This window comes from Doryrhamphus excisus, linkage group LG4 (assembly GCF_037039965.1).
Source record: "Doryrhamphus excisus strain RoL-2023G ecotype Guam linkage group LG4, RoL_Dexc_Guam_v1.1, whole genome shotgun sequence".
In the NCBI taxonomy this organism is placed as follows: Eukaryota; Metazoa; Chordata; class Actinopteri; order Syngnathiformes; family Syngnathidae; genus Doryrhamphus; species Doryrhamphus excisus.
The window spans coordinates 7,572,777-7,596,894 of record NC_136360.1 but is presented as its reverse complement, the minus strand read 5'-3'; the positions used below and the strand labels follow the sequence as shown (position 1 = coordinate 7,596,894).

At 41.2% G+C, this 24,118-nt stretch overlaps 1 protein-coding gene across 8 annotated transcripts in view; it reads left to right on the top strand.

Annotated features, from left to right (window-relative positions):
* celf5a (cugbp, Elav-like family member 5a) overlaps nucleotides 1-24,118 on the top strand; it is a 219,618-nt gene that overhangs the window by 183,884 nt on the left and 11,616 nt on the right. For 4 of the 8 annotated variants that reach the window (XM_058073574.2, XM_058073570.2, XM_058073571.2 and 1 more), the window contains exons 5-7: nucleotides 841-920; nucleotides 8,631-8,777; nucleotides 16,970-17,138. In XM_058073574.2, coding sequence (XP_057929557.2) covers nucleotides 841-920; nucleotides 8,631-8,777; nucleotides 16,970-17,138 — 396 coding nt within the window. The remainder of the gene's footprint in view (nucleotides 1-840; nucleotides 921-8,630; nucleotides 8,778-16,969; nucleotides 17,139-24,118) is intronic. The other 4 variants (XM_058073577.2, XM_058073576.2, XM_058073575.2 and 1 more) reach the window with 2 other exon arrangements.

Here is a 24,118-nt window from a genome sequence, read left to right as displayed (position 1 = left end):
AGAGGTATGCTGGAGCCTATCCCAGCTGACTTTGTGCGAGAGGCGGAGTAGACCCTGGACAGGTCACCAGCCAATCACAGGGCACATATAGACAAACAACCATTCACACTCACATTCATACCTATGGACAATTTGGAGTCGCCAATTAACCTAGCATGTTTTTGGAATGTGGGAGGAAACCGGAGAACCCGAAGAAAACCCATGCACGCATGGCAATAACATTCAGACTCAATGCCCAACAGAGGTTGAAATCCCAGATCTTCCAGATCTCCTGACTGTGTGGCCAACATGCTATTCGGTAGGCCAGTCTGAAATGAATGAATGATGCTAACCAAGATCTGGTGGAATACACTGTTTGTCCGCAATTTTATTTTTTTCCCTCCATGACAAACAGTAGACATTTTCAAATTCTAAAGTAGGTTTTGTCACTTTAATGACTGAATAATTGATGAGCAACAGTTGCTGTTGATAGGCATCAATAATCTATGTTTTACCACAATGGTCTTGAAGGACATTAGACTTGAGAGTTGGTTTATTGATCTGCACATCCTGCTCTATGCGTTGTGTGCAAGTCTTGGCTACGAGTCCTGCTTGAATTTAATATGCACAGACAGGCGTGTGCGGCTAAATAGTACACTTTTCTGCTTCATCCGTGCAGCTTCAGCCTGCTTGTCTGCCCACCCATTGTGAAGTGAGCCGCACAGCCACCCTGTCTTTTCATTGTTTTTTCGGCTATACTTCCACATCCTCTATTTACATTCAGTCGACTTTTCACCTCACTTGACTGATTGCACATTCATAACCTGTGTGTGTGTGTGTGTCTCTCTCTCTCTCCTTCAGGTTGCGCCTTTGTCAAGTTCTCCACACATACTGAGGCTCAGTCCGCAATCGGTGCCCTCCACGGAAGTCAGACAATGCCAGTGAGTCCAGCTGAGTACCCTATACACACACATGAACGCTGTACACCATATCCACAACATGAAATGACTCAGCAACAAATCAAATTTGCACATGAAGCAATACAAATACAGCCAATGACAATTTTGTATTAGGGGCAAGTGGGTCAGTGCCCCAAAAGATGGCACTGTGCTGAAAAAAGCACACTCAGTAACATTTTATTTTCAAAACTATATTAAGTCATTCAATCCCAGACATTTTTCAAAAGACATCCCTTTCAGTTCCGGTAATTTATGACGATGTCGATTGATTTTTCAGTCAAAATCTGTGTTCTCATGCTATATAGATAATGGTACTGATCAAAAGAAAGATGACACTCTCATCTTTCAGCAGAAAAATAACTTTCGACCTTTTCCATTCTTCAATAATCAGCAGTAAGAACAAAGGTAAGTTTCAGCAAAATATCATTTCTCAACAAAAAAAAGGGAAAAAACAGCTTGTAGTGAAAAGGTACATTTCAACCGTAACTTTCACATTGAAACAAATTTAGCCATGAGTACAAATTTAGCCAAAATATCTAAACACACATGTACATACATAACTTGGCTTCTAGAACAGAGTTGCTCTTTATGTCTTTATGCTCTTTATGTCTTAAATGTCTTCTTTTCTGTTATATAAAATATGCAAGATGTTTATAGGGGTGTTATTTCATAGCTAGCTCTAATAATGTTGAAAATTGTATTTAGAAGGTCATAACCAGGTTTTCCATTGTCTAACTGCAAAAATACACTTAGAAATAAGGAAACTTTCCAGTCTGGAACCAATTCACCACGACAAGCAAAGGATTGCTGTATTCTTTTTATATTAAGGACGTAATTGATTGTTAAAAATGTGTGCCCTTGACTGACTAATTGTACTTGGAAGAAACTGGAGTGCCAACTGGAGCAAAATGGAGTGCACTTACCTGCAACTAGCTAAATTACAGATATATTTTATGAATATACACTGCTCGAAAAAATAAAGGGAACACTTAAACAAAAACCATGTTGCTCCAAGCCAATCACACTTCTGTGAAACCAAACACAGGAGGCTACACACACTACCGAGCCTCATTTTGAATTGTTTAAAGGACATTACATCAAAGTTGGATCAAACACAGGTCACAATGAGTCACATTCATATTTGGTGTGTTTTTAACAGCATTTGAAATGTGTTTATCCAGTTATGATTACGTTATGGCATTTTTGATGGCCAAACATATACAGTATCATGATTAATTGTACTCTTCTGCATTTCTACAGTCCCTGGTAGCGTACTAGAAGAAAAAAAAAGTACTTGTCACGGCTTTGAAAAAAAATGGGGGAAGTGTAGCACTCTGTCTCTTTAATTAACATGATATTTTTTAAAATCTCATTTGAAGATAAAACTGTTTAGAACCATAATTGAATTTCAGGCAAGTCATCAATCAGTGCAGTTCTGCTTGCATAATCAACGACTATAACTCCAGTGCCAGATTACATTCGCTTGTTATGTAAGCGTGCCCATGTCCTCCGAATTCCCTTCTCCATTGGATTCATCCTCGGATCACTTATTTTCCACGCACCCCCACCCTCATGTTCAGGCGGAATCTGCGTTCTTCACCTGAATGGATCAATTGAGCGAGCCTGCAGAGAGGCACATCTCTTATTACCACAAAGGCCTGCAGTGTGTGTCGCTTTCCTTCTCATTTTTGTTTTGGAAACTCTTCATCGCTGAAAAGCAGGGACCCTGAACTCTCTTTCTATGTCTCTCTATCTTCCTGCCGCGCCTCCTCACAGGGTTGCTGTTTGTCCTTTATGATTCCATTATTAATGGTCGCCAGTGTGTTGCAGCTAGAGAGAGGCACTAGAAGCCAGCTGTGCCATTTTAGCGAGTCAATCTAAGTGCAAATGACTGCAGGTCGCCAGGAAAGACACTTGATGTCCATTCTCCATAGATACTGTCCCTCCCTATCGCTCCGGTCCACTATCTGCGCTAGCTCTTTGCCCCTGCTCGTCTCTCTTTGGCATCCTCTGGGGATATTAGGCAATAGACTTGTTTACTCCACCTTTCACCACATCGGCTGCTGAATTATTCATCTAACTATAAGCAAGGGGCCGAAGGGGGAGAGAAAGGGGGGTGAGGGGGGTGCAGAAATTGGAGAGAGAGAGAGCGAGAGACTGAGAGAAGAGTGAATGGACAGGATTTATACCTCCTGCTCTGCTAAATTGATTATAGAAATATGATCAGCATCTCATATCCTGAGGCTGCTGGCGGACAGAGCTCATCAGTGTAGATACTTTACAGCCCAACGGGTCACTTTCATGTTGATGACGAAAAGAAATCAAGGAAGCAACGATGAATAGAGTTAGCATAGTGCATGAGTGCATATTCAATATACCAGATTGTTGCTGTCGGATGAAAACCACATATCGCCGCTTTGTGATGTTTTTAACTACTCATCCTGATTAGATTCACTGCCTTCTCTTCAATATTCTGGTTTTAACCATGTGGCTGAACAACCAGCGGAAATATAACGTAAATGCTCCAGTCAATGCCTCTAATCAGTTAACCGCTAAGTCTCCTATAGAACAAAGGCAAATAACTGCAAGGGTCTTCAAACTGTGTCTCCTGATGTGGCATTTTTATTGTACTCCACAAAATGGCAGGGTGCATTTAAAGTATCACGAGTTGTCAGCATCCAGCAGCTTTATTTACCCCTGCATGAGCTTTATAGGAAAAGTACTAGTTTTGGAATTTTGCCCATCATCCATAATCCTTATGTGCACACACGTCTTTGTATTTTCTGAGTGTTCTCATTATTGAAAAACTGCTAGCACGAGAAAGCTAACAATGCATTTAATGTGATTCTATTTAAACACCTCTAAAAACTCTCCCAACGTTTTATTGTTTTATATAAATGCTGTGGCCATATAGTAACAGGGACATTCATGACTTGGTAATACTTTTGTATTTTGTTTTTAAGCAGGTCTCGGCAGATCCATGTGTAGTGACAAATGCTGATTGGTTGGGCACAGTCGTAGTGTTTTCTCCTGAGCCGTAGTGTTTTAGCATATGTGTGGCTGTGTATTTATTTAAACCAACTTCATTTTGATACCCAAAGCTACTTGAAGTGGACAGAGTATTTTGAACATATTTACAAAGGGACATAGAGGTAGTGACCCAAAACAACCAAGTCTGTGGAAAATTGTGGATAAGGGAAAAAATGGTGAAAAGCTAAAGGAACATAAATGCTGAAAACTTTGTTTTTCAGCTGGTTACAGAGGCATTGAGACGATGACAAATGGCACAAGCCATTCCAAACTTTGGAAATTGTAATGACTAAAAGAACTACAACTGTGATTGGCTGGCAACCAGTCCAGGGTGTACCCCGCCTCTTTCTCAAATCACCTGTGATAGGCTCCAGCATACACTGCAACCCTCGTAAGGACAAGCAGCATAAAAAATGGAAGGATGGATAACAGAATGCTTACAGTGCCTACAGTACAGTAGTACATAATAATAGTAGAATAGTAATAGTAATATAGAAGCTAATATCTCATATTTTGAAGTCATATGCAGCGATTGTATTTTGATCTGACAAAATTTAAGTACATTTTATTAAGTGTAGACTTACTACAACTTCTGCTTGGACCACGGCACCTGTTGAACTCCAATGAAAATGAACAAATGACACTAGAAACACAAAGTGCAGGTAGAATTTCATGTGCCTCCACCTTGACTGAAAATCCAATATCAGAACTAGGCATGCAATATATGTACAGTATTTCAAGGTTGCTTTAAAACCTCAACTAACTACATGAGATTTCTCCAGGAAGGCTTCATAGTCCAATGTCTGCAGATGGGACTCGATGGTTGCGATAGTGTGTGTGCATACATAAAACAGAGTAACACTGAGGACTGCAAAATATGCGTGAGCACACACACTTTTTATATCACACTAGCGGTGTTTCACTCTCACCGGCAGCCACGAGGAAGGGTCAAAGGCTCCCTGACTGATCTTATTTTCCAGCTCGCAGGAGTCTAGATGAATACATTGGTGCTATTCAGGGGCCACTGGGCATTTTGTATGAGGAACATGTGTGAGTCAGGTAGGAATGAGAGCATCGAAGCCACGGACAGTATGCAGAGTTTGTAAATATGTGTGACTCGGTGCATATATAGCATATGGCTTATTTATGTGCAGGAAACAATATGTGCTTGGTATGTACTGTATGATGCTGGCATCAGTTGTACTGAGTGTTATCGCGGCATCATCCAGAGGGAGAGCATATTATAAGAGAGGTGGACTTTGTCATGATGTAATTTTACTTTTAGGTTGTCTGAAAATCATGGAACATGGACCTTTCCTAAAACTTGTTACTGTCATTGAAATATTACACTTAATTTGAAAAGGCTCCCTTGTGAGGATAAACGGTACAGAAAATGGATGGATGGTTGTCACTTTTACCTTTATTGACAATGTGATTCCTACCAAGGACACGATGAGGCCGGAAGATCAACACAAACACAATGTTTTGTCATGTGTTATTTGCTGAATTCAATAGTCTTTCTTGCCTTCTTTATCAAATGGTGATGCTTACAACTCTCCTTGGCCCCATTTTGGGTTGTTTAAATAACTGTGATCAAAAGGAAAGCAGAGACTTGAGCTGAGTAATTGAGTTCAAGGAATACCTCATGGCAAAACACAAGGATGGTATCTGTGTTCATCTTGCTGTGACGTTGTGTCTTTGTCAAGAATTATGTATTCAATGAGGGTAACTGTAACCTTTAATGTTTATTTATTCACTTCATTCACCATTCATATATATGTATATACATTTCAATGTGTTTTCTGCATGTAAAGATATAATTGTAAAAATTGTAAGCTTCTGCTCAGCTGCGTGGCTCAGGTAGCTTTTTCTCCTTTGTTTACATGAGGTGGGCTTCTGGGAATATGACCAGGCCTCCTCATTATTAGGTATAAAAGGGGCAGAAACTCCTTTTATACATAAGCTGTAGTAGTTTACTTTTTAATCCCCATTGTTCACATCCCTGTGCGCATTAGGCGGATTAAAAATGTAACTAGATTTGTGCTTCAAGCGTCAATCTGTTCATCACATACCAAAACTCCATAACCACAATCATACCTGGTTTAAAAATAAGTCAGTTCATTCAAATCAATGAATGCTTGTAAATATCAAATAGCATTTAGGTTTTGTAGCTGCGTGAGAATACTCACACAAAAATCCACGAGCCAATTTGAAAAACTCCAGGAATGTATCATGTTTCACTTCTGCATTCTGGTGTAACGCTGCCCTTTGCCGAACACTCCAACTGTTAAACCTCACAATAAAGTTAATGATGCAGTCACTGAAAAGCCGGACACAAACAATAGATGAAGCCTGTGAATGTATAACGGTGTCAAAATTAACCTTGGAGTGGCTGATAGTAGTCAGAATGTGTTTGGCTTACAAATGGTGCAAGCCTGTTTACAGTGTAGCCTCCGAGGTTGTTTGTGTTTTTGTTTTGCTGGTACAATTACTTTCGGGGATGACACTCAGCACCTCCAAATCCGAGGTCTGGTTTTCAGTCGAGTACTCGAAGTGCTCCTAAAGTGGTCTCAATTTACCGGTGGGTCTATGTTCCCACCATCACCCATGGTCATGAGCTTTGGGTTCTGACCGAAAGAACGAGACCGTGGGTATAAGCAGCTGAAATGAGCTCAGTCATCTGGGAGTGGCTAAGAGTAGACTCGTTGTTGCTTCACATCGAAAGGAGCCATTGAGGTGGCTCGGGCGTCTATTCCAGATACCTCCCTAACACCTCCCAGGTGGGCTGTTCCTGGTATGCCCAGTCGGGAGAAGGCCCTGGGGCAGACCTAGGACACGCTGGAGGGATTATGTCTTACAGCTGGCCTGGGAAAGCCTCGGTGTCCTCCTGGTGGAGCTGGAGGAGGTGGACGGGGACTGGAAAGTCTGGGTTTTCCTGCTGAGACACAAGATGACAGTATCTGCATTTGAAGTATGACAAAGTCTGTTAGCATTCTGCAGCTTTATCTCCCTCTGCATGTGCTTTAAAATGTTGCTACCCAGCTGTTGGTGTGAGAGTCTTGTGTGTTATATTTGCCATACTGTTGTTATACCATATACTCAGCAGCAGTATTAAATGCGGTTTTCTTCCATGAGATGAAATCATGAGATTGCATAAATAACTTCCTCTCTCTATTTATTGCTTTGTGATTGAGGTAAATAAATACCCGATTAGAAATTAGAGAATGTATTGTACTTCTTTGGCCTGTGGAATTCCCAACCCCGCTACCATCACCACCGCTCACTGCTGTGATTGACGCTATTGACAACCTTGCACCAATTTCAAGGGGAGCACCTTATTGTGAGTGACACACAACCTTTCCACACCGTCAGATCAGAGTAATATTTCGGCCTTTTATGTGGATCGATTGGCCACTTTCATGGCGTGGCACACAGGAGAGGCGGGCCGCACAAAGGTCAACTGTACCGGTAAATCATTTGAGGATTCTTAATGAAGGGTGTGTGGCCAGCTCACCTGCTGTTTGGGTGATTTGGGCCACAGAATGACAACAACAAAATGTGTATGAGCGACGACCAGGTGGAGCAGGAAGATTGAAACATCGAGGGCAGAATAGGAGAAATTGCACCTAAAAGTGCAGCACTTTTCTTTGAAGTAAGAGGTCAATGGGTGCTCGCTGAAAGTGCTTTCATGTGTAGGTTTTATCTGAAATTAGTGTAAATGTTTACTTTCAATGAGGGCGGAGGGGACCAAGGTGGCATACAGCAAAATATAGCACAGGCATTAAAACAGGAGGAATGTACTGTACAGTAATCCCTCATTTGTCGTAGTTCATTGGTTCCAGACGCAACCGTTATAAGTCAATTCCTGTGAAAGTTTTATAAATGTAATCGTTTTGTAGTTAGAGCATAGTTTTTAACATTATTAGAGCCCTCCAGAAATGAACTGTATATTCACATTTACAATTGTATTACCCAATATAGTAAACATAATAACAGAAAATAGGCCATAAGAGAAAAGTGAGTGGCAGACAGGAAGTGACATCGAGGGTTCAAACCTGCAATTAAAAAGCTTGTTTACCCTTGTGTGTCTCATCATTACACTTAACAACATTACAGTAACATAAGTGATGCTTATTTACCAGCGTGGAATACTACATTTCATCAAAGTCTTTGAACGCATCTTTACCTTATACTACATCTGTATTTTAGTTCATTATATCAGTCTTTTTTTTTTGCTAAATCCAACAACTTCTGAGTCTGTTATTTTTTCTGTGCATTCTTATAAGAATACTATTATTAATATAGCGCAGAGAAGAAAATGCCACTGTGATAGCACGTCTTCTTTTGGTCATTTAAAATTGAAAGCCTATTCCTTTGGGAATATATTAGTTGTAGATTAGCAATAAGGATAATTGGTTTATGACCTTTTGCTTTTAACTATTTTCTGTCACGTATTCTTTAAAATCAGATAATTCCAACACACAACAATAATTTTATAAAAATTATTTAAATAATTGGAAGACAATTTCGGCCTTTAGATTGCTTGACATCACATGCACTTATTTAGCCTATCATCTCTAAATCAGGGTAAAATAACACCTGAAGGAGAACTTGTAACAATCTGAACTTGATTGACACTTCTCGCTCTCTTCCCTGATACAGGGCGCTTCGTCCAGTTTGGTGGTGAAGTTCGCCGACACGGACAAAGAGCGCACCATCAGACGCATGCAGCAGATGGTCGGCCAGTTTGGCATCTTCAACCCAGCCATCGCCCTTCCCTTCAGCACCTACAGCTCTTACGCACATGCGGTGAGTTGGAAAAAGGCAATGTTTGAAGCACACACACTTGTATAAATCCACACACAAACAGTACATATACTGTCTGTCAAGCAGTTGGTGCATGTAGAAAGGAACATGCACTCGGCACAAGATCAAGATGAAAGTGAAGTACAGCCATTTTAGTTTGGAAGTTCTCAAACTGCGCCAGCTTGAGAGATCGAGTAAGTGAACTCACTTGAGCTGAAATGTGAACAAACGCTACACTGGCCAAAGACATGGACCAGGGTTACAATGATGTCAAATATGTAGGTCAGCTGGGATAGGCTCCAGCATACCCCCATGATTAATGACGATAAGCGGCGTAGAAAATGGATTGATAGATGGAGTTGTAATGTCACGAAAGCTGTCCAATCAAGTCCCTACTTTATGCATATGTTCTTTCATGGGCAGCCTTCGCTCCCATGACCACACCAAAGTGGACACCAAGCCTCTTTTTGTAGCATTAGTTTGGACCAGTGTACCCAACCAGAGTACCCAAGTGTGAATGAACGCAGTCTCAGAGTCAGGACCAAACCCTAGAGTCAGACCGCCACCCTTAAAACATTAGCATTTGGACACATTTCCTGGGAAAGGGACTGCATTTCATGAATGGTAATGAAGGTGAGAGCTTTGCTGGAGAGAAGAGAAGTGATGGACCTCGCAATTACTTTGGGATGGTCCATTTGCACATTTCATATGGGGCTCCCTGCGGTGCTGATATGAAAATGAAATGGGGGCAATGGATAGCCCCCTTAAGACCGTATACATATCGTTTACATTTCCTTCATAGTCAAACAAGTTGTGTCCTTGCTTAGTAAAACTAAAGTTGTGGTCGGAAGTTTACATGAATGAACGAGTGTGTGTATGTGTGTATTTTATAATTTTTACCATCAAATTTGTTTCAATTTCAAAACCTCATATATAGTTTTATGGTAATGTCATTTAAAGTCAATGTTTTGACTAGGAGGTGTTTTCCGAATGATCGACATCGGCCGATAAACACGTTATTGATATCGGTATCGATATCGCCTCATACATGCTTCATAATGCCGATCCCCCTCCACCGCATTCAGAAGTGTGGGACATTTTTTTTGATCCAGAATTGCTATAAAATTAATTAATTAGCCAAATTATTATGTTCAATATTTTGAAAAGGGACCTATTATGGTCATTTTTAGACCCTTTGTATTGAGTTGTGGACTCCTATAGAGCAGCTACATACAATAACTCACACAGAAAACTTTCTAGATCTTCCGCAATCTGCACCTATTCCAGCTGCATTTCCTAAGAGTTCAAAAAATAGTATTTTTAAATTATTCCACCCACGCCCCCCCTGCGGACACACCCACTCCGCTGTGATTGGTCACACTCCCAAACGCTTCCGGAGTCCTGCTGAACCCCATTATAGGAGTTGATAATAAATGAATAAAGCTTTTGAAGAGCTAATCAAAAAGTGGTTAGGAGCTACTGGGAGCTCATGACCATGGGAAGCAATGTTCTACAGATAAGAACATAAGATAATAAATAATGGTTGGTGTGTAGTGACCATCGTGAGATAATTCAACATTCGATTGTATCTCATTATACACTCAATGTACAAATGTACAAACTTCCTTGGCCCATGCCCCACCCTTCTATCGTGTAAATGAGTTCAGTTGTTTTTGCATAATCCTACAAACTAACCAACCACGATGAAAACATAACCTCCTCTGTGAAGGCAATTACAGCACAGTGTGCACTCAGGTGCACTTAGAAAAGTTAGTTCAACAAAGACAAACATTAGCAGCATTAGAGACACAATGTAGTCGAAAATGCCGCACTTTCCCCAGCACACTGTTGCTCCAGCAAGTTGTGAAGCACTTCATTAAATCATCACCTCTCATTCCGAAACGGCTAAACACGGTGGGGCAACATTAACATTCATTTGGAGTCGTCCTTTCTGGCCGCCCCGATAAATGAAGCCAAGTATCCGCTCTCTTTTTATTTTTTATTTTTTTACTTGGCGTTTGCACTTCAACACTCCTGAGGGAAATGTCAGATTGTGTAGCTGCTAAACGCTCCAATATATTAATTCAGCAGCTCATCTGCTAACTTTGTCTGCCCTGACTGATAAGAGATTTGGATGGAGAAACTGCTGCCTAAATGTCATACAATCATCGACTTATATAAAGTAATCCCTTGTTTATCGCGGTTAATTGGTTCCAGACCCGACCACGTTAGATTTCTGTAAAGTAGGATTCCTTATTCATAATATTATTCATTCATTATGCAAATGTTTGGCTCTTTTTATCGAGTTGTGGACTTCTATAGAGCAGCTACACACAAACTCGCACAGAAAGCTTTCAAGAGCTTCCAGGATCTGCACCTATTCCAGCTCTGTTTCTTTGGATTTTTGAAAACGGTCTGTTTTTATTTAAACCACCCATGGCCCGTCTTTGGGCATGCTCACGCTCATGGGTTTTGTCCAGGTACTCCGGTTTCCTCCCACATTCCAAAAACATGCTAGGTTAATAAGCCACTCCAAATTGTCCATAGGTATGAATGTGAGTGTGAATGGTTGTTTGTCTATATGTGCCCTGTGATTGGCTGGCGACCAGTCCAGGGTGTACCCCGCCTCACGCCCCAAGACAGCTGGGATAGGCTCCAGAACGCCCGCGACCCTCGTGAGGAAAAAGCGGTCGAAAATGAATGAATGAATGAAATTGCCTGTCTCCCCTACTCAAAAAAACATTGCCCACCATTGTTCTACAATGACATAGAAGGCCTTGATCTTAAGTCCCACTTCCCATACATGCTGGCCAAAACAGAAGGGAGGTGGCTTTCACGAATGTACTGTAGAGATGGTGTATGGAACTGTAACCAGAGAATACAGTAAAGTGCTACCTCTCCACTATGTACAGCTGTGGATAGGATTAGAGAGTTGAGTTGACAGCCAGTAAATTGGATTTTAGTCAAACGAAGAAGAGGAGGCTGCCGGCTGGATGGGAGGGTGATCTCTTTGTATGTGTTTTGGACAGGAGTGGGCTGAGAGGGCTGCAACACTGACCAAACTGTTTTGATGGATGCAGACACTGGCACTCACTGACAGGAGACATTACATTTGCAAAAAGATGATTTCTTAAAACACAACACCTTAATGTGGAGAGCCATACGGTCCATGTTTCCATACAGTGCTTTTATATTAAGCTGTAATAATCAGACCATAAAAACGAGTAATAGCTGCAGATTTTATTGCCGTTTGTACAGTGTAGCTTACACAAGTGTCACATTCAAGTGTCTTTCGAAAGGCATTTTCTGATTTTTGTACTATTACACTGATATTTGGTAACCAGGTGCTCAAAATGTACTGTGGTTGATGGACTATTTCACTATTGGGTAGCTTGGTTTTGCTCAGGGCTGAGTGGAACCCGGGAATACCTGGGTTTGATTCTCTGCTTGGCATCTCTGTGTGGAGTTTGCATGTTCTCCACGTGCATGCATTGGTTTTTCCCGGGTACTCCGGTTTCCTCCCACATTCCAAAAACATGCTAGGTTAATTGGCGACTCCAATTGTCCATAGGTATGAATGTGAGTGTGAATGGTTGTTTGTCTATATGTGCCCTGTGATTGGCTGGCAACCAGTTCTGATGTACCCCGCCTCTGAAGACAGCTGGGATAGGCTCCAGCATACCCATGCGCCCTTAATTGGGATTAGCGGCATAGATAGCGGTGGATGGGTGGATGGTTTGGTACATCTGCACTAATAGTGAAAGTAATATTACAAACAAGTCCCCTGCCTCTCGCCCGAAGACAGCTGGGATAGGCTCCAGCACCCCCTTGACCCTTGTGAAAATGTACAATACACTACCCTCAGTGGCAAATACCTAGCATTTTCAACGCAGCATGTCTGCCATTTTTGTGGTGTTACATGATTTGTTATTTTTCTCACCGAGTTGGCAAAATCTAAAAGCAGTGGGCTCCCTTTTTTTAAAAAAGAGGCTCCAGCCTGAGCTTGAGAAAGATAGATGAGAGGAGACGCTTTAAGCGGCTGCTAATAGTGACAGCGTGTGGGCGGACGAGAAGGAGGGTTGGGTGACTGTAAACTGGCATTAGGAAACATCTCCCCCTGTTGGAGGGGATTCGTTCCTCAACAGGAAATGACGCCGACATTTGTGTGACCTGGTTTAGCTGTGCTTGTGCACCCATTACAAAGTGCATGAGAGATGAAGTAGCTATTAGAATATTTCAGTGCTAGTGCAGGATACTAGCTAACAAATTGGACCCTTGAGCTCCCATTCACTGTCTTCTTTGACCCCACCCCCTCCTTTTTTTTCCCCTTTATCCTCCACTTTACACTCCCTTTGTCTCCATCGCCAACCTAGGCTGGGGTTTTACATGTGACAGTGCTGAGAGTCACAGAGCGGAGCTACGCAGATAATTGCCATGTGATAAAGAGGTGATTGCCTGCTGGCATCCCTGGAGGAGCAAAGCCATCAGGTCGCAATAAAAAAAAGCAGATGCCTGACACTAAATGAATACCGCTGGAAGCCGCACAACTTTCTGTGCTGCCTTTTGTTCACCCACGTCCTGTTTTTTGTTCGTCTTCTGCTCAAGAAAGAAAAAGAATGACATTCAACGTCATTCTTTCATTCATTCATTTTCGACCGCTTTTTCCTCACGAGGGTCGTGGGTATGCTGGAGCCTATCCCAGCTGTCTTTGGGCGAGAGGTGGGGTACACCAAACAACTATTCACATTCATTCCTATGGACAATTTGGAGTCTCCAATTAACCTAGCATGTTTTTGGAATGTGAAACCCACGTATGCATCTTTGCATTGACAATAAATGCAAAATACAAATAATTAGCATCGCTGCTGCAAACGTGACGTGACAGTTTTTAGTCTACATTATCATCCTGGACTTACACCCTGCTAACATTTATAAAGGAGGCTCGTCACGTCTCTTTATTTCTTCATCTTGGCTTTTGTTCACTTTTTTGTTCCATTGTTGCCTTTTACCACTAGAAAGGACTCGACTCACCGTATTAGTGAAAGAAACGGATGATCCCCATTTGCCACCTTGATAAAATTATGCAAATGACAAAAGGCATGAATAGATAGAGGCGGCAGGGAGAGGCACGGGGCTAATGGATGAGATGCCAAGCACTGGGGATCCTGCAGCAGGACAGCCGTTTTCACGTTACCTGACAGCAGCACTGAGAGAAAATAAGTGGCTTTTTTTTTTCTTCCATTCCCTGTCGCAGGTTCCACCATGCAAATACAGCCAAGGCTAGTGGCGTACTGTCCGGCCTCTGTTTCGCATTATCGTCATTAGCATTAGCGCCAGTGGCAGAGGAGTTTGATTTCTGCTTAGTCCTGGACCACAGCCATCATCATCACCACCACCAACCGCCCCCACCCCCCTCGACAAACGGCAGCTATGCGAATTAAACAGGACAAGAGGCACAGCCTGCAAATCATTATTGATTCCGTACAAACTACAAACGTGCAGTGGATTTCATTCTTAATTCAATCTTAATTGGACAACACAAGTCATCTCAAGGCACATAGGCTAAAATCGCCTTGGAAGCATGTGAGGAGGCCATCTAACTGTACTAGTTAGGCTGCGACACACTACCACGGAAATTATGTTCAAAATATTCAACCATTTAAACCAGGGGTCTCAAACTCAATTTACTTGGGGGCCACTGGAGCTCGGGTCTGGGTGAGACTGGGCCGCATCAGGTTTTCCAAAAAAAAACAAAAAACGCATTTATTAAAACCAAAAAATTGTTTTTAATTTTGCTTTGGTTCCAATTTTCTACAAGAAAAGCTCTGATAAACCATTCCACTGTTCTCAAATATCTTACTTTTTATTTTTCTACACAAAATAAGATGAAAAATAAATAAACAAATCAAGAATAAAGAAAATCAATCAATCAGTAATAAATAAATAAATATAAAAATAAAACTACAAATAATAAAAACTTAAGAAACCACATATAGTTGGTGGGTAAAGAAATTATTTTTTCAGATTAAAATTAACAAAGCATTATTAGAGCCCTGTAGACATGACAAAACACGACTATAGTCACATTTATACTCTTTTTATTTACAACATATTGCTCAACTGCGACCTAAACGGTAGCCTTCAAGTTATTTCCTTTAAACTTAAATAGCCAAAAACTTACCACTTCCACACGGATAGGGAGGATAACTATTAACAGTTATTTAACCTTTAACATGAACATTAATCAAACGTAATAATTTTTTCTGGGTACATGATACCATACAGCATCCATATCAAACTTGCGCGGACCGCACTAACATTAAACTTTCATATCAAGGCGGGGGCCTCAAACTAGTGTCCTGCGGGCCACATTTGGCCCGCGGGTCGCGTGTTTGAGACCCCTGATTTAACTCAGACCCCCTCATTTAAACCAATTTCTGGCAAACTGAGTACAATTAAAGTTTTGCACTTCCACAAATCTCATGTGAAACGTGACTTTCCCTTTTTCTATGTGTTCTAAAGGGGGATAAACAGTTAGCATGAGGGAGCTAATAATGCTCCCTCATGGGGACACCTATTTTGACAATATTAGCCCTCTAAGTTTTACTATTTGCTATTTTCTATACATGCTGTCACTATGCACAGCAGGTACCGTCATGATAACATGCAATACTTACAGTATTTGGCCATATTTAGACAATTTTAGTCATGGATTTGCTGAATTGAGTGGCATCCAGTGTTGCCATCCATGGGAAGGCTTTGTGTAGAAGGCGAGGAGGACATTGCGCCAAAAGATTGCATCACTGCAAGCCCAGACATACCACGTAGAGAGCAGGGGGATGGCAGACAGAAAGGGGGGCGCTATTATATTGTATATAACCACAATAAAACTGGCCCTCTATTTACTTGGTATCAGATGGATAGCAACTCTAGAAGTATCGCATACTAGTAGCACATAATAATAATAATAATATTACATTTTATTTGTATAGCGCTTTTCAAAATACTCAAAGACACTTTTCAGAAGAATGGAGTTGAATAAAAGCAAGCAAACAGAGTAAAAGATACATAAAAATACAACATTCATTCGTTAATACACAGTTAAAACATGAGTAAAAGCGGGGCGGGGCACATACGTAGCACTTGATATAGCAACACAGTCCATCTCGCCGTTAATAAACAAAACGTGGAATGTGGACTTTACACTTTACACTACTACTACACAATACTTTACCTTACTTTTGTTACTTAGTCAGTACAGATTGGTGTTTTATCAAATTGTTTTGAACAACGCTTGGTAGTGACATAAGGAGTCGCTACGTCAGAAAAATAGTTCTCTATATAGGTCAGATATGTAAATAGAACATTTTTTGAGTTTTTTTTCAAGGCTTCATAGTCAAAATAGGTGTGTGCCATTACAGTCCTAAAATTCATTTTTCCTTTAAATCCCATATTTTGGCAATTCAGGCTTTGTTGAGCTGCATCTTCAGCACAATGCCTGGGTTTGTTGAGCCACTTTTGCCGTATAACCCCAAGAAAAGGGTTGATCCAGTGACATTACTCAAACAGAAAACAATAATCAGCAGCAAAGGGTATAAGAAAAACAATCCCATTGACTTCTTTAAGCACCTGCGTTATAGTTTTAACAACGATGTAGTGGCAGCTAGCCATCATATACTAGGTTAAGGTGTTCATTGAGGCATTTCAACCCAACATTGTGTAACACTGCTTCAAATAATTCTTATTTAGCATCCACTTTTGGTTAGGCACCCTTGTGCATGTGTGTGAGCATGATTCCTTTGCGGGGCGACACGGTGTAGTTGTGAAGTTTCCAAGGAGAGCCCGCTGCAACTCTTATGCAAACTTTGCCTGTTCCCAGAGCGCACAGATAATGTGCACATGTCAATGTGTTGATTTGTATGAGAGCAGGAGCAGCTGGTGACAGGCTTCCTGCTGCCAGCCCAGACAGATGCACTAAACATAGGCTGACAGGCTTCTTCTTCTCCTCCCCTCTTCCCTTTCTTCTACTCTGCTCTACTTTCTATTTCCCCTCCGCACTCCATCCATCAACCTCAACATACATCCCACCCTTGCCTCCCCCCTTCCTTCCCAACTTTCTATATTTTTCCATTACTGTCTGTCCTCCACTCATACCCCCCCAACCCCCTTCCATCCTCTGTGTCCCTCTTATTTAGCTCATGCAGCAGCAGGCGGCCATCATGGCGGCAAGCCACAGCGGTTACCTGACGCCAAGTGTGGCCGCCTTCCCCGCCACACAGATCCACCAGATGGGGGCGCTCAATATCAACAGCCTCCCGCCCACCCCCATGACCCCGGTGTCGGGTGAGTTTCATCAAGCCTTGGGTGAGCACTCAGTTTCATTCCCTTTTCTTGTGGTGTGCACGTGTGTGTGTGTGTAAGGGATATCGTCTTTCCATCTTTTCGACATCCTGTGTTTTTTTTCTTTTTTATCGGCGCCATATGATGAGCTAAACCATGTTTGTATGCATGTGTGTGTCTTTGTGTCATCGTTTTTTTTCAAAAATGTGTACTCTACATGAAGTTATGTGTATGTTTGTATGAATGTATGATCCCCGATTGTTAAAATGTGATATTTTATGTTAACATTACCCAAAAAATATGACTTGTAAACGTGAATGCAGTGCATCTGGGAAGTGACACGCATGTGCACAAAACACAAGGTCGCTCGTGGTGCCGTGTGTTTGCAGAAGTAAACAAGCCCCAATACATGTTCTCAGTCCTGGCGCATTTATGGCAATTTCAAGGATTTTGTGCGACCGGAATCAACATTTTCTTTTAGAACCAGGAGGGGTAGGATATTGACGTGAGTTGCTTCACTGACACTGTTTTTTAAAAGTAATTTTTTGGATAATAAGAAGCATCGGTGAGTACCTTTCCACAACACTCGCACCTACAAGGACGTATAGGTCGACTATACATGACCAAACGTTCAGACTAAGTAGCATCTGATTTATATCCACATATAAAAGAGGCCTGGGTTGCATTTGAAAAAACAAAACAAAACAGAAATTTTACTATTCACACAGACTTTTAAAAAAAATCAGGTCTCATATGACAATCTTTTGGGTACCATGGTGGTGTGTATGTGTCAGGTTGCAGCAAGGTCATCAGATCACCTTCTTACTGTAACTCACAAATGATTCTTACAAATACAGTGGAGTATGCAAAGATTTGGAAAGGGAGTGACTTTGAACATCTCTGCATCGCTTTTGCTTATTCAGCTTTTACTTGAGAGAATGCAAGACAGAAGAGGGGAATGATTCTTCCCTCAACAAAAGCAGAGAAGAGAAATAAATAATACAGCATCCTAGTCTTTGTTGTGCTTCACTCACCTACTTTGTCAACACCACAGCACCGAGTGATCTTTTGCTAACTTTTAACCAATCGGCGTCAGCCAGTCAGAGGTGCTATCACAACAATCCAGCTTGCTGCAGCTTATCAAATTATTTCTGCTTTTTTTTTCTTTCTCTCTCACTCTCTCTCGCAGGCATTTAAATTGAAATTCCGTTCGCCTCTCCGCAAGAAGGCAGTTTGTCTTTTATTCAGCGTGCCCGGTGGTCCTGCTTCATTTAATTCAGTACAGTCAGTGAATTTGAATTTACAGAAGAGACACAATCAATGCAACACGACCCCAATTAACCTTTTTCTTTTATCAAATGTGTGGTCACCTGAAGCCAAAAGGGGGTAAAAGTGCAAAGTACAAAAAGAGTGTTGCTGCCCATGTACTCGTTTCACTGTATGTGCACTCCCGCTTGGTATTCATCAAGTGTGCATTTTTGGATGGGAGTGATCAATCAGAGAAAGTGATTAAAAGTAGCATCCCAGTCTTGCTAGGAAGCCTCTAATTCTGATGGATAAACCAGAGGTAGTATTTACCCTAAAAAGCATGAGGTGTCCACATGTTAACATTTGTGACACTGTTTATGGATTGTACTCTCTATGCTTTGGAATACATGCAACCGTATATGTAATACAGGTATCCTCAAAGTTGCATCATCATTGGACAAGTGGTCAATGACCAAAGGGCAGTTAGTCGCTCAGTCCGCCGTACTAAAGACTTTTTGCTTGATGGCAGCCATGTTTTTTCACCATCTTTTTGCTTGTCAGTACACTCAAGGCACGTACCAAATTCAGTGGCTAAAGATCGTAACGTTACAGCAGTTAATACATACTGTACTGTGAAAAAAATCTTGTCATGCAACTGCATACATCTGCATACGTGTGACAGGCAGGATGGCTAAATGTCCTTGATTGATTAGCTTAGTGAATTCATGATCAACCTATCTATTTTGGTATAATGTTTATGTGTGCTTTGGATTGTCAGTTAGTGCACACCCCAATTCGCGTATGTTTTGGTTTATTCCAACAATTTTCACAAAAATTTTGCCTCGGTTTGCACTATTTCAGTTCCAGCAGGGGATTTCTCACACATTGTAAATGTGACAAACAGCAGTGGATGTTTCAGGAAGTTGTTGTGAAAGTCCATCTTCAAATGCGTGATGAGGTCAGTCGCATTAAACTTCCCCAGTTCTGTGCCACCACAGGAAACTTGAGCATGCACGTTTTGCACGTTTTGCTCAGACTGGCACTCTTTTTTTCAGACTTTAACAAAAAATCCCTCCAACTCCTTGCTAAACATGCCTACAACGCGGTTGTTTGTTATAACATGGGTTTACTAGAAGGGCTGCTGCTAGATAGAAGTGCTGGTGCAGAGCCTGGACTGGACTGCTCGTATCGGTGTGTCAATATCAGAGATTTTACATGCAGGCTGTTATAATCCAATGCTGTTTTGTAGCCGATATCGGATATCAGAATATCAGATTGGCACACCCACATTGAGAAATTCAAGAGAAAATTCAAGAAATAACTCGAAGGTGGGGTCTGAGTGGATCTTGTTGCCTCATTGTCTTTGTCAACAATCATGTTTTCAGCCATGGTAAAGTTATGGTAAATGTTGCTGTCATTCATAATTGATATTGTATGTATTTCAAATTGTTATCTGCATATCAAAATATAATTATTCCTTATAAATGTGTTTTGTGTTAATTTTTTCTTATGGGAAAAATATAAACCTATCAATATTGTCTTTCATATTTTCTTTCAAGAAAGAAGAAGCATGTTGACATAGTGGAACTTGCTGCGATGCATCAATAGTGCCAGTTGTAGTTCGTTGTGCATTCCACTTCACACGCAAAAATAATCAACAAATCCACAAAAAAGTGCATGAAACTGATGTCATCTGCTTTATCTCCCTTTGAGCCAATGCCTACTGATTACTTTTTATTATTCAACATGATGTACCATTAATCCTTCAAAGAAAGGCTGGCTTATTTTTTCTTTTTGCCAGACTTCAAGGACTTACATAAATATGAAATGTTTTATTTCCCTGTTTTACTTGACTGCGTTCATTAATTTTAGTCATGCTGCCTCGGGAGCAGCTCTCGTATACTACATTTGTGTGCCTATGACTTATTTAGACTCAGTTGAAGAGATACAAAACATTACTTACAAGGCTGTCTGCATAAGTAGGCCAAGGGAGTGTGACACTACTGAGTGATACTGGAGGATGTCAGTCATGAGTCAGAGGAATAATTCATTTCTTTATCCATTTTGTATTCTGTTTTAGGGTCTCGGGTTTAATTTATGCATTAAGTGAAAGCAAGGTAGACCGGGGTGTGTGTATTAACATTAAGATCACATCGTCGTTGAATTGGCACCCACATCCGAGCTCTGCGTGTGACATTGATTTTTGATTGAAACGATCCGCGTAACCTTTGTGAAATTAAAATTAAAAAAAATGAGTGGGCGACAGCAGGCCGGAGTACAAAGAGACACGTAGGTTAAGGGTGTTACTCGGAAAACAATGAGGCGTCCGTTTGATCAACAGATGCAACACATTTAAGCTCAATGGTGCACGAGCCGTTAGCCAGATGGTTGGGCTGATTAGCGCGTGTATGCTCACAATGATGCATGATGATGCTTTTTGGAAATAATGTTAAGCAGGTGCCGCTCCCAGTCTCCCATCACTAGGATCCAGCTGTGATAGGATGCTTTGTTCGGATGGGAGAAGTGTATCTTCTCATGTTTTGTACACACAAACAGAACTGCAGTAGTTGCAAAAGTGGATGATGCACCACAGATATCGTCTATATGGGAAAGATGTACGCAAAACGGACTTTTCAATGATATTCTCATAGTCATACGTTTCCAATAAATTGGTAAGATTCCAATAAACATGAGAAAAATCTATCATCCACCTCACTTATTTGCACTACTTTTGTAAGAAGAGGCTTTGAAGTTGCAACTAAAGCTTAAAAAAAAAGCAGGCTTCACTACACACCTTAAAATAAAGTGTGGAGCTAGATCACTTAGCTAGAGACGTCGGAGCTGATTCCGTTTTTCTTCAACTTGGCGAACCTAGCATGATGGTGGTGACTAGCATTGTGTTGCTGAAGAAAGAACGTGATCATTGAACTCATTATCGTTGTACAACATATTTATGAATGAAGAACTTGACCGTGAACACATTCAGATTTTATATCATAAAATAACCCGCTAATTTGTTGTAGTTTTTGTTTGCATAGCGTGAAGAAATAAACATGCTTAGGCCAAAAGGCAAAAATAAAGAAAATAGTCAATATTGTTCTACAATTCCACTAGGATAATATATAGTAATTGTAAACAGTGATCAGTTTTAGGTGGTGGTGGTTGTCATAGTTTCTTTCATTCTCACTTTTCACTAGAGATGTTCCGATCAAGTTTTTATGCTGCCGATACTGATAATACATGTGTGAAATCGTCCGATACCGATGTTTAAAGGTATTACTAGCTATATTGAGGGTCACAAATCTTTTTTTTGTTGTTGTGAGAGCTACTTTTACAAAAAGACAATGGCCAAGAGGTACTAATTTTTGTAACATTTATTTCCATAGCTTATTTCAAGCCAAACAAAGCCAATGTGCTGGTTTTAGCAGAACTTTAAAGGTGACCTATGCTTTTTTTCCACTTTTTTGACCTGTTAATGTAGTTAGAATGTTGCCTTCTGGTGTTAAACGATGAGACTCAGTCGGTCAGTCGGTGGAGTGGTCCCGCCAGGTTGGGAATGAGGTCCTGCCCCAGGCGGAAGAGCTGAAGTATCTCGGGGTCTTGTTCACGAATGAAAGAAGGTGGGAGCATGAGGTCAATAGGTGGTCGCTGTACGGGACCGTTGTGGTGAAAAGAGACCCGAGCCAGAAGGCAAAGCTCTCAATTTACCGGTGGATCTATGTTCCCACTGTCATCTATGGTCATGAGCTTTTGGGTCGTGACCGAAAGAACAAGATAGCGGATACAAGCAGCTGAAATTAGTTTTCTCCATAGGGTAGCTGGGACCTTAAGAGATAGGGTGAGGAGCTGAGTCACCCGGGAGGAGCTCAGAGTAGACTCGCTTCTCCTTCACTTGGGCAGACCTCGGACACGCTGGAGTGATTATGTCTCCCAGCTGGCCTAGGAACGCCTTAGTGTCCTCCTGGTGGAGCTGGAGGAGGTGGCCGAGGACCGGGAAGTCTGGGCTTCCCTACTGAGGCTGCTGCCCCCACGACCCGGACCTGGATAAATGGAGGAAAATGGAATTGAATAAATATAATTTTGAAAAAGTAAAGTAAAGCCACAAATTTTGAGATTACTATAGTTCCTTCTTGATGTATTTTAATGTAATACCAAACACACATGAGAAAGATCATTACTTGAAAAAAAAAACTCCTTTTGCTCGATTAGCATATAAACTAAGTATGTGTCAGAGACAAATATGCACCAAAGTGACTATTAGTATTCACATACAAGTAGTTCTTCTTGGAGTGTCAGTTTGTCTAAAAAAGCGACTCTGTTATTCATTTCTAGACATTTTCTTTCCTCCCCCCCCCCCCCCCCAAAAAAAAAAAAAACATGCATCACAATTTAAATCAGTTAGATGAAAGCATCTGTTTGGAGTGCTTATTACTTGCTCCAGCGGCAGACAGTCCTCGTTGGCGGTAATGACTGCACTCCCGTTTCCTTGCTTGATTTGAATGTATAATTAGCATAATAAATACTTCTGCCGCACACCCAAGCTCCTTTTTCGCCAGGCAATCACAGCAAAGAGTGGATCAAGAGTTTTTCCTCCCCCCCATCTTGTGTCTCAATGTAATTTTGCTTACATAAAATGAACACAGTACAGTGAATGTGGGCTTACTTCAGTAAGGGTGGGTAACCTACAGGCATGCGGCCCATCGTGTACTTAAAAAACAAACAAAAACCTCAGAGTAACCATAAAAAAGCCCCATAATTCTCTAGACAAACTCTGATTATTAATATTAGGTACCCACCATGAGAGGTTGGCGACACTAGGCCAACATGGTCATCAAAATCATTGTAAAGTTCTTATTTTACAACATCAATACATACAGTGTTAAATATTTCAGTGCTCACTACAATATCCATGCTAATGTTTATCCCCAACGGATCATCCCTGTTTGTCACAAACTCCCTTTGGAGCCTGCCCCCTTACCTTTCATGTCATGCTGGCACTTATGTAATTGCTCTAAAGGGCACCCCCAAAGTATGTTACTACAAAATGAATCCACTTGATGATGGAGAGTCTACATTATATGGCGCAAGGGGTTGGAGGCTACATTATACGCCGCAAGGGGTTGGAGTGCGTGTGGCCTTCCTTCCTTTAGTAGGCTTGTCGTCACTGGTTAAAGAACGGGAGAGATGCTCTCCAAGGTACTGGCGGGAGAAAGGACAGAAGCTGCAGGCTAATTCATCACAGTCCCACAGGAGGCGAGCAATGGTGGGGAGTCTAAAGAGGGGGAAAAAGGAAAGAAGTGTAGAAGACAATAGCTCTCACCTCACACTGTTGTGAGCCCTCTAATGACTACCGGGGCATTTGCACTTCATTGTTTTGAACTGATAGTGGATTTAGTAGTGTTAGTTTGTTTGTGACAGACATAAGAGCATTACAGTAAGAGTTTTTTAAAACGATACTTTCATTTCCATTTTCCAGTATAAGCGGTACAATAAATGGATAGATGGACTTTCATTTTAATCAGTGTGAGTGAATTTGAATTCCGTTTTTTCAAGTAAATGCTCAAATTTCCCGGTAGGAAAACAAAATACATTTTATAGAGAATTATTACAAGCAGAACATGAAGTGAATTAATTGTAATTGACATAATGATCGAACTGATTGTTGATGTAGATTTTCCGTGCATACTGCCGGAATCAAATTTCGGACATTGTTTTTTATCAATATGCTGGCACCCGCAATGGGGCGTCACAGCGTT